This window comes from Larus michahellis, chromosome 16 (genome assembly GCF_964199755.1).
Source record: "Larus michahellis chromosome 16, bLarMic1.1, whole genome shotgun sequence".
Taxonomy (NCBI): Eukaryota; Metazoa; Chordata; class Aves; order Charadriiformes; family Laridae; genus Larus; species Larus michahellis.
In genome coordinates this window covers 3732070-3744192 of record NC_133911.1, presented here as the reverse complement: position 1 = coordinate 3744192, position 12123 = coordinate 3732070, and the positions used below count along the sequence as shown (strand labels likewise).

General features: G+C 39.1%; 1 protein-coding gene across 1 annotated transcript; it reads right to left on the bottom strand.

Moving 5' to 3' along the window:
• Positions 1–2399: 2399 nt before the first annotated feature.
• On the bottom strand, positions 2400–8436 carry UBE2J2 (ubiquitin conjugating enzyme E2 J2). Its single transcript, XM_074560347.1, has 7 exons — positions 8228–8436; positions 6561–6691; positions 6303–6343; positions 5362–5464; positions 5110–5248; positions 4528–4608; positions 2400–3527 (listed from the first exon to the last, which is right to left on the bottom strand). Exons 2-7 carry the CDS (start codon positions 6689–6691, stop codon positions 3243–3245), a joined length of 780 nt encoding a protein of 259 aa, XP_074416448.1. The 5' UTR covers positions 8228–8436; the 3' UTR covers positions 2400–3242.
• Positions 8437–12123: the final 3687 nt, after the last annotated feature.

The window sequence follows — 12123 nt, the reverse complement described above, 5'->3', positions numbered from 1 at the left end:
AACCTTGAGGTGGAAGGAATGCAGTTTTGCCATCGTTTTTGTTTTCTAGTCCATATACATCCAGTCAGATTTTTTTCCCAGTGATTCTTTTCCCAAAAACAGTCCCACAGAAAGTAGAAATTTTATCATGAATGTTTATTATGAACAAACAACTTTACAATGCAGTCATTTCTACTCCTCAGTACATGCGTGAAGTAAGGTAACTTCCGTGACCTTGAAATCTTAGGGAGAGAAAAAGTTACGGCTACACACAAATCCAGGATTTTGAAAATCAAGAGATCTTTAAAGGGGACCACTGAGATGTCTTCTGAGTCAAGCTGCAAAAACCCCCTACCAACTGCGTGTAACGATCCACAGAAGTCTATGAAATTGCAGCACGAAAGCAAAGGGCCAGACATTTGTTCCAATATCATATACTGAGGGACAGCTTTTCATTTTATTACATTAAGTAATGCACTGCTTCAGGGCATGATGATATTTTTGCATGGCAAAGAATGGTTTACTCCATCTAATGACTTTGGTAACAAAAAGATCAGATACTGCATACTATTATAAATGCTTTTAAAAAACACAAAACAGTAAAACCTACACAAGAGAGAATAAATCTTCCGTTACCAAAGGCAAGGAGCAAGGAGATGTATCAAAATCTTGTAAGCCATAGGTGCAAGGGTTCCATCAGCTACTGCTCCTAGAAATGACTGTCAAGTCTTTCTCCGAATCCAGGACAGTGAAGGGAAACTGCAGTTGGAAGTTTTGTTTTTTAAATACAACCAATCCTCAGAAAGAATGCAGCATGTCCAGGGTTTAACCAAAGCTTTTTTTGTTTCCAATTGTGGCACTTACTAAAAACAAGACACCCGCCTTAAAATACTTGGGTGTAGCTTAAGGCCAACTTGTTGTCACACAATAAAATGCCTTTTATTCAACATCTCTGGATTTTGCTAGTTCTTTTGCCTTGGTTAGGTACATTTCACAGAAGATGCAAACACACCATGCCCAAGGTCTCCTTGCCTTTGTCTTCATGTATGTGGAAAAAAGAACTTCCATAAGATAAGATGATAAACATAGATAACCGATTATAAGCTTCTATCTGTAGGCGATGTCAATGGTAATAAAAGGCATTGCGAGAACACAAACATGTTTCAATGATACTAAGATCTGAGGCACAACAACCTCAGCTACGGGTCCATACGCTTTGAGGGAAAAATACCAGTCTGACAAGCCATCGTGAAAATTTCTATCACTGCAGGAAAGACACGACGCTCCCCCTTCCTTTCCAGCACACTCCCAGACCAACAGACACATAATTGGTTCTACATAGATACAACTGGTGCTTCTCTTTTTACAAGAGCTGATTAAGCACATACAAGAGGTAAATTAAAAAATAGTTATAAATAAGATTTGGTAAAACCACAAAATAGAAAAAAAAAAAGACTTATAAATACATCTTAAAATCCAGCCTTTTCCAAATTCCATCCCCACACACCCCATCTCCTCCTTCCCTTCCTTACCTCAGTAAGAACTGCTTTAAGATTTCTTTAGTATAGAGCTGTTCTGCTATTTTGATAATTCCTACCTATTGCAGAGAATTGGTCACATTTATTGATGCTCTAAGCTGCATGGCTCATGGGTTAACAATACATTTTTGCTTACAATTCAAGATACTAAGGAGAAGCAGAGAGAGAGAACAAATCTGAAAGGGAAAATAAAACGTTTCAAAAAAATTCTTAGATACATGAGGTAATATTTATTTGGGCTCTTCACAACACTTATAATAAGACTATGCAGTTAGATGCAGAGCTTTTTACCCTGCTATCACCTTTGACAGTTTGTTGTACCATCAACAGTGACTGCGTTCTTCCCCAGATGACTAGGCGTCACTGTCAATTACGAAAGGCACAGGATGTTTGCTTCTGATGAAACAAAGCATTGGGATAAAATTAAGCAGGGGGAGAAAACCAAGCAAAATCAGTTAAAAAAGTAGTTTCAGACTTTTGAACTACCACAGGGGCTTTAGTGTTTATCCACAGTCCTGTAATCCCATGAACAAACATCAGTTTTTCAGTCATCAATCATCTGAAGGGGAACAGCAATGAACTTATACCTCAAAGCAAAAAGCTTCTAGAATCTTAGAAGAATTAGAAGGCTTTCGGTTTTGGTGGGGGTGGTGGGGTTTGTTTTTTTTTCCAGAGTTTATGCAAATCTTCAAGTAAGCAAGCAGAATTAATTTTAAGGGTTTACTTCAGCTACTGACACGTCAGATTAATTCAGTTGACTCTGAAGAAGCTGGTTTTGTTTTTCAGACTCATTTGTCTTTTTGTCTTCACAAGGGCTAGGGTTACTTCATTTACCAAAGCCCAAGAAATGCAAAGAAGAGTTTCTGAATACACAATCAACTCTCCATGGGTCTGTGCAGTTTTATTATTTTTTTCAACAGTGGCACCTTGTGATCAAAATTAAGTATTACAGCTTTGAAATATAACATCTCCCAAAATGGAAATCTGTAAGTGAACAAATCCAAAACAATACTGGATATGGGTATCCCCACTAAAGACTGATTCAAATGCTTTTTCTTGCTAATTGTTCCTAAAGGCTGACAACTGCGCTTCTTATAGCCCAAATAAAACATTCAATTACATTGTGATAATTTAGACAATACATTTAACACACACAGTGTTACCTTCCCACTCATCTAATCACTACTGACTAGATATGCAATGATGTTCATTCTATTTTAAAAAAGAAACCAGCAATCTTCTGTAGCATCAATGTTCACATTAATCAAACCCTTACCAAGTCCACATGAAAGCTCTACTTGAATCATTCCAACACCTGTACAGACTCTTCCCTAATGAAAATAAAATATGATATGCGTTAATTGTGAAATTTTAAAAATTGTTCAATGAAGTAAAAAGCCTTATTTGCTTAAGGTTTTCAAATAACAGATGGAGAACTGCTATAAAAATCAAAGCACTAGAAATGTTAGCATCTCATCAATAATGCTTTGACTTGTTTGTGAGCCACTACCAGATAGTAGCGAGGACAAGAGGATCTGCGAGTAGAACTTCTTTTAGTTTTCTGACTAATCGAAACTACTCCATTTCCCAAACGTAACCCATGAGCCAACCATTGTTTTACCTGCAACTTGGTAAAAAAAATATTTATCCCAGTGTCAGATGCCCGAAAAGTCCCAATCATTCTGCAACTACCACTAATTTGGTCTTGGATTGCTTTTATTATCCTCATTCTTGCGCTATGCTTCTCAGTACATACTTGACTGTGTAGGCAAAGGCCGCAAAACCAACTATAACAAACAAGTTCGCCAAAGCTCCGCCTAAAAGTCCATGGTTACGGTTGGCCTGTTGGAGACCTGGATGGTTTGCAGGTGCCAACGGTACATGCCCATTCAGAAGGGGTATTCCGTTCTGACCGTAGTGTGCTTCCCCATCAGGGACAACATCTGGTAAAGGGAGGGATGGAGGTCTGTTACTGAGCTCCTCTTGTGCTTTCTGTTTTTGTTTAATCTCCTAGAGAAAGAAAAAAGGAAACTGAATAGTTGGAAGTGAAAGTGTTGAAGCTCTTGGGTATTTTGAAAAGATTTCAGGGTCTTGCATAACTTTAGGAAAAGGATATGGTAGGTATCCTTTATATCTTTATATTCAATATAAATATATCAATATAAAGGTATCTTTACATTGTAGGTTTTTTAACTAAATTAACTGCATTACATACATTTGTACAGACTCCCCAACTTCTCCAAAGTAACCTACTTCAGTAGTTGACACTAACAATCACTTGGCAGCTTATTTTTAGTTCACAGGTACATTTTCTGAGAAGGCTTTTTTCAGAAATAAGAAATACTTGCATCAAGTATTGCATTTGCAGCTTGTTTTGAACACAAGACATTAAGCTGTTACCCATACACGGCAATATAAACTGTATCAACACACTTAGCGTGTTAGTGTTGTGCAAGGAAGATGCATACCCTAAAAAAAAAAGAACAGGCACCTCCCATTCTCAGAAGTTAAGCAGGAAGTAACAATCTCTGATCTTAAATGGGAAATAAGAAATCTAAGAAATCTAGGATATTGATGAACATCTAGAATATTCTCAGAAAATGTACACGTGAACTAAAAATAAACTCGGACACATGATTGTTAGTGTCAACTACTGAAAGATTAGTCCTGCCCAAACTCAAGAAAACACAGCATAAAATTCTAAAATATTGGGACCACAACCATGCAGGCTCCATGTGCACGTGCAGCTCAGTTAAGGCTGTGACACCAATGCCAAATACACAGACTTGATTCCCTTTACAATGGATCTTTGGGTAGCAGAAAAACAATTCTATTTCAAGATTCAAGGTTTTAATTCTTACGCATAGCAAAAGTGCCCATTAAAAGGTTTCCAGGACTGACAAAAGCAGCTACTGTCCAGGAAAAGTCCTAAACAATTAGTTTACAGATCTACAAAGAGAAATTGAAAAATTACAGGAAACCAAATTATTGCACAGATTAATTCCCTTACCTCCACCACTTCAGGAAAGAGCTCGCAGAAGACTTTATCTTTTAAATTAAATGCTAAGCTTTGTGCAGCAAGCTGTCTTTTCTGTGGAGGAAACAAAAATTATCAGCAGCTGCTTATAAATGAAGTTAATATACTTTAATTCAACATTTGATCATTTCCCCACAAGAATGGTGCAAACCACTAGCCATGTAGTTTCTAACATTTAAAACTCCATACTTAGGAATATTATTCACTCCAATAGACATTTCTAGGCATAAGTTATATTCTCAATTCTTCATCTTCTGGGATTAGCGTTCTATACTAGTGTGCCTGCTTGGCAGACACTTCAAGCGGAAAGAAGGAAGCAGAAAGTCCTAACTATACTGTTTACTAAAAGGGATTTCAAGTTCTCTAAGAAATCCTCTCACCATCCCCACACTACCTAAAATTGACTGGATTCATCTGCCCATCATCTGTAGTAGGCAACAACATATTCATTCATGAGATATCTAAATGCCAGCCGCTCCTGGTGTTTAAATTTCGAGGTCACATTCAACATTCCCATAGCTGACAAAAAGGTACATCACACAGTCTGGAGCTTACTGTGAACTCTGATGTCTCTATGCTGCCCAGTGTGGGGCCCTTTTCCACCATAAAACTAAGAAGGCCCGTCAAGATCGTCGAGACTGACCAAGCTGGATTCCATGTGTCCGGATGGAAATCAGTGATTGAAAGACACAACCTTCAAAAAGGTAAGACAAGCAATGTATGTTATTTTTGCCATTGAAATTATTACACACTATACATATTGCTAAAATGGTGTTAATTGCTTAAGTGTTAGAAGAAAATCCTTACCTTGTATTACACTTAAACCTTCCATTAGGTGTAATCATATAAATACTAGGAGGTTTAAAAGGAAATTCTCTGGGGAATATTAGTTTCCCATGATAATAGCCACCTGCATTACATAAAGAGATGAATTACTTATTTTGCATGAAGATGAAGTCCTAAGCTGCTACTCAAAATGGGCCAAATAAAACCCTTTACTTGTCTCCTCCCCCTCACACTAAAGAGACCAAGCTCATCATCTTGTGCCTCTAACACACAGGAATAATGATCCACACCTGCAACAGATTTACTTTGGAGGCAATTCTCTCACATGCATATTACAAACAGTACTTGCTGCTGTCAAGTCTGTAATAAATTCAAGGAAAACCAGCCAAAGTGTTTTTGATAGAATACAAATGGACTAGTTTTCCAGGAACACAGCTAACTGCACATACAATACTATGAAGAGTCCGATTTCAAAAAGCAGTTTGTGAGAGGCTCCAGAAGACATTGTGAAATATGCAACTACAACAAATTAATAACGTTTTTACATTCCTCACTTTCTCTAGAGAAATTCATAAAGCAAGTATATGTCTCAGTTCACTGAGAGCATTTACGTGGTAACAAAATGGGGTTTTTTGAAATTATTTTTGACTGTCACATGCTACATAAAGGGAGTTATCTGCTCCCTGACCTTTAGCAATTACTTAATAGGAAGTTATCTGTTAACCTAGATGTGGTTTTGTTAGAATCCTTTATAACAGAAAAATTACTAATAGATAGTAGTACCACTGCTTCTTTTCAACAAGCTACCACATGAGTCATGGACAGCTTTGAAACTGCACTAACAGTTTTTTGAGCTGTCTACAGTAGTTATATTTTGCCCATTCAAACAGGCATGCAATTACTCAGGCACACAAATCACAACATAAAGTACATGCACGCTTTTGCTACATGCTAACTTTTACCTTCATAAGGAGTCATTTCAGGTCCCCGTACAACATAGTGCCTAGACAAAGAGGGAAAATTAGACAATATGAAAGCCATCGCACCATCAACCAATTTCACTAGAAAAAAATCTACATCACTTCAGCCAAAGTTTCATACTGCACCTCCCAAAATCAATATTCTCATACAATCTGTAGGAGTGAGGGAGTCAGACTTGATGACCTGGAAAATCTTGTTCTCTCTTCACAAGTGTGTGAGCAGTTCATTCTAATTCTTACCATTCAAGGATATTAGATGGGAGGGGCTCTGCACAGATATAAGGCACTGGATCTTTCTTAATTCGAAGGTAGTCTTGTTTAAGTCTCTGTGTTGCTGTCGTTGGTGCCCTCTTATTACTGTTGTTGCTCATCTAGTTTTTGAGAAATACATATAAACACAATCTCAGTACAATCTTAACAGACGCAGAGCTACTATGCTTCATTGAACACAGCTCCAGATTTTTGCAAAATCTACTTCGCAGAGTATTTTTAAAAAATATACATTAAATTACCATAACTTTTAAGTGGCAAGAACCATGCAAAATCTTAACCAACTAACACACTCCCAAGAGTCTCTGTATATTGCCAAAATGGGAAAATACTCCTTCCAGAACACCGCTGTTTAAATACCACAGTGAAGTGCTACCATGAAAATATGCTGCACTATAGAACCCACTTGAACTCTTAATAACGAGCCCTGTGTTTGGCTGAACACACATCATTATGACACTGTTTCAAAGAGCTTAGTATTTTTGACTAATTCATTTCCCTTTTCAGTTTGAACATCTATTATGTAAATTTGCCTATGATGTAAATTTGTTTGCTGTTTCTACACATACAGTTATTTGAAATAAATAACAAATATAAAAAACAGAGTAACCTTATTACTGACTCTGAGGTGAAGGATTTTAAATTAAATCTGCTGCCTGCTTAAGAGTCAGCTGAATTTACAGAAGGGAACTTCTGAGCCAGATTATTCTCTTCCAGACAAACAAAGGCCTCATCCAAAGTGAGACAAGTCAGTGTGAAGAAAGGAAACTCCATGCTGCTTACAAGATAAAGAAAGTATTAGCCCTTACAATGCACCTACAGAACACATACCAATTAACAACTGCTATTTAACTCGCTTTTCCCCTAGAAATGCAGCAAGTTACTTGGCAATTCAAGCAAGAACGAAAACGAAAGACTTTACAAACAATTCGTGTAAACAGATAAGAAAATACTTACAATATGATAGCAGCATTTGACACAAAAAGTATAACCCTTTCTGTTCCTTTACTTTAAACAGATAACCAAGCAGAATTTGTTAAATACTATTAAACCACAAGCAACAATTGCATGTGGACCAATATTCAAACCCTACTCGAAATAAACGCATTTAACCTGGCTTTTGTCAGAATTACTGTAAATCATTGTTTGAAACATACGGTATTTTTTCTCGAAGGAAGTCACACTTTTTAAGTCACGCCTCTTGAAATCATAAGATTAAGAATTTTCTCTAAAGAAGTCAGTTTTGACATTAAAACATATCTTTTTAATTTAACTCAATTATTTGTTCTGTAATCTTAGTATAGCGCCCCTCACTATGGGCTACAAAGATACACTAAAATATTTTAGAGCACTAAGCATAGCTCTGGGGATTTTAACACCCCTCAAAGGCCTTATCTGAAAGAACATTTGTACCTTAAACGCGCAAAATAAACGGCAAACACTTACAGAAGCTACGACCGGAAACCCAACTTCCCACCTCGACAATACAATTTACGAGAACCAAGCCAAAAAGCAACTCGCCGGTGTTTAGCCAGCCGAGCACGAGCAGCACGATGCGCCCAAAAGCCCTACTCCCAGCCCGGACGGCTCCCTCAGCTCCCTCACGGGCTCGCCCCGCCGGCCCAGGCCCCACTCACCTCTCCCTGCTGGAGCAGGCCCCTCCACGGCCGGGACGCCCCACCTGCCTGCAGCCGGCGGCCAAGCGAGGGAGGGATGGAGGGGAGGGAAGGAAAAGGGAAGGGATGGGAGAGCCACAGGAGAAGGCGGCAGGGCAGGGCAGCAACCCCCACACCTCCCCGCTGCGGCGCCGACCGCGGCTCCCAGCCAAGATGGCGGCCCGGCGAGGCGGGGCCAAGGCAGGGCTGGCCTCTCCTTCCGGGAAGGAGCCGCCCCGCTTCCGGGGCGTGAGTGCGTCACACAGCACTCACATGATTCCCACTTCCGCCCACCGCCATGGCGGACTAGGGGCTGTGGGGGTCCCGGGAGCGGCCCGACGCCTCCGCGTTGAACGTGGTTTTTTTTCGCTATAAGTCTCCGAAGTCTTTTCTTGAGGTCCCCATTGCTCATAAAATGGATAAATCGAACCCTGTTTTCAGTCATTCTGTGCGCAGGCAGTATTTTTTGTTCCAGGATTCCACGGGTAGGCCCATAAAAATAACAGCAAATCATTTTGTAAATCACATTTGCACGTTTGTTGCTTCAGTAATGTGTAAGAAGAGTAAAGCAAAGTGCTCCTTTACAGTTGGGAGGCTAAACGTGACAGGAAGGTGTAGTGTCTATTCACTCTTAATTTCAGGTCGCGTATCCAGACCATTTTAAGAGAAAATGCTGCAAAGTTTTGCTCCGTCAAAGGGAGCGCGGAGTTCTGCTCTGTCTTGGATCCTTAGTTCACCATTGAGCACCATGGCACACAGGCCTTTCCCTGAAGGGATTATGGGAGATGCCTACGCTTGAAAGATTAAACATTTTAATAACATGGGTGTTGTGGGATGTTTTGTCAAACACAAAATTCCTCCTGGCCTTAACATCGTTCTTGGCGCAATAAGCACGTTGCATAAGTTACACTACAGTCTTAACCTACGTGCCATTTTGTGCAAGACGGGGTTTAGCAGATGTCAGTCACGATGGTCCTTCTCTTTTATTGTCAGGGCTGGGCTAATCAGTTCTCTTTGGTGAGCTGAGTCCAGCTTGAGACTGACTTATATTGAATCTAAATACTAGCATTTCCTGTTGTATTTGTTCACACGCAAAGAACGCCAAAAAATAAAAAAATTCCTCTTCAAAAGACTAAGAAATAACCTGTTCGTGGTTAACAATATTTTGGCATTTCGGTCGTCACCTATATACTGAATTGTATCCCTGTTGAGGGGAATTTTTCGCCCACTCCCTTCCAATGTTTTTTTTTCTGGGCTTTTGAAATCTGCAACTCAGTTAATGTTTGTGAAAGGGAATTCATGCAGTTTGATTATCCAAGCTTTAATTTAAAAAAGCATAAGGAAGAGACCGGCTCCTGATTTATACATGTGTGTTTAGCGCTGTAGGTGTAGAGCAGAGCTGCAGTGTTGTGTTCATTAACTATTAGGATACGTACTACTTTAAGGGAAAGTGTACCTCTCTCTCTGGGCTAATAATCTTCTTTATTGCCTCAGGTGAAACGAAACGGCAGAAAAGAAAACGATTGAGTTGCCCAAAGAGTTTGCAAAAGACGCACAGATGGAACCACATGACTGCAAAAAAGGCCAGAATTTTTCTTACTCTTCCAAAAGCTGCAGGCATCTTCCATGTGAATAGTTCCTGCAGTGACCACGGTTCTCCTCAAAGCTTGAGCACTTCTGCACCGGTACCCAACAGAGGGCAGTGGTAGCCCACAAACTTTTTCAGCTCTTAGTTCTGTCTGTTGCGAGTAGCACAGGCTGTTGTGCAGACTTGCACTCCCTCTCCCGGCTTTGTGGAGATTAATTAAGTGCAAGAAGTGGGGGTAAAAATGGCCGTGATGTCAGTACCTGTGGGCCAAAACCAAATTTGGAACTTCGTTTCTACAAACTGGGGAGTGCAAAATACCGTGTGCTCCTAGAATATCTCACTCGAGGTCATCTGTTCGTTTTTAGTGGGAATATGTAGTTTTAATTTATGTGGTAAGCACAGAGGCAGGGTTGTTGACGCAAAGTGACTGTTGTATTAGACCCCAGGGAGAGCTACAGTTGTGCAGCAAAATTAAATGATGTTTGGATTTACAGAACCCCACTGAGAGATGTAACCATTTTTGTTATCGAGGTTTCAAATATGGACAAGAAATATTTTTCTAGAAGTAAGAAAATGACAGAGATTTTAGAAAAAAAATGCCAATCTGAAATCATGAAGAGAGAAACCAACCAAACAAAAATATTTTCAGTTTGCTGAGGGGTGTAAAAATTTTTATTTCATTTTTACCTCAGACTTCAATCACAATAACGGGATCTTTCATACACAAAGTATTCACGTGTGCCACCTGTGGCCACATAAAATCTTTTTGAGTTAGTGAAATTTATCAAACCATATCCTTTTCTTTGAACTGTTTTAATTTTGGTGCCCTGAAATGCTTCAAGGAAAAATGGTTTGCTTCAAAAAAGAAGGAATAGTTGATCTGTTTTGTTTTAATCTCTTACACTCACTCATCCTTATATCTAATCTGAGATCACAGTTTACAAATGCTTGAAGGTTTTGCAGAACAGAAGGAACTCTTTATAATAAATTATTATTATAATTCAAGATGAAAAGCACTCTATAAATACACGGTATTATTAGAATGCTGCATTAGCCTACCTGTATTTCACCTAATAAATTCCCCATGGCAACTCATGCAATGTGATACATACCTAGTTTTATACCCTTTGACCTGAGGACAATTACCTTGTTTTCCTCTGCCACACCATTTTGTCCTTTTTTGTATTTACACTGGAATTCCTACTAAGTCATCTCAGTCTAGAAATGTGGGAAACATGTGAACCTGGAGACTGTAATAAAGGCCCCAAAATGCTGAAGGGATTCCAGAGCTCATATTTACACCTCTGTCATTCTCCCTAATGTTCCCCAACCCCAAAGTATTTCATGCATAAGTGTGTTGTCATTAACATTCCATTCATCTTTCTGGTATGTTATTCTCAACCCTAATGATAGCGTAGAATGAGACTTCTCTCTCAGAGTAGTTTCTTTCTTCCCAGTTGTTTTCCAACATGCAAATGAATCACACTGTAGAATTTCCTCTCTCTGTAAAGTATCTTTGCTGTACTGCTATCGTGTCTTGGAGGCATATTTTAAACCTGGGCTTGGGCAGTGACTAGGAGCTCCAAATTTATGTTTTTAAATCATTAAATGCACCAAATAAATAAGTACATGCTGCTAAATTAGCTTGGAAAGTGATTAAGTCCAGGACAGAGACAAGTGAGGCAGTTCACTATGTCATAAAGGTTGGAGTTGCTTTTTAATTTTGTATGGCCCCTCAGCAGTATCACATGGGTGGTTACAGGACATGAAAACATCTTTGTGTGCTCATGAACACAGACCTTTTGCTTTATTCTTGAAAATTACATAGCTGTCTGACTTTCACATTGCAGAAAATGTTCCTTTAATTGTAATCATAACAAAAGAATCGCAAATTTTCAAGTCGGATACAAACAACAGGAATCAGAATTTGTTCTATTTGCGGGTGCGTTTGAGTAAGTCCTTTGCTTTAGTTTCTCCATTAAATGAAAGTACTACTTTATGCACTACTCCACGCATGCAGTCAAATGAGTATTTTGAGGCTGACCTTGGTGGATGAAGAAATAATTTGAGAAAGAAAACGCACCCTGAGGAATGTAGTGATGGTTAATTAGTGTTCACATATACTCAAATGTAATCTTGTCCAGTAAACGTGGCAATTCTGCGGCTGCTGAGTGTCTCTGTTTAGGTCGTCCAGAAAGACAGAGAACACTTGGAAGAACAGCCATGCTGATGAAATGGAAGGTTCTTGTATCCCGAAAAGATGTTTGATATATCCTTGGGGAAGCGATTT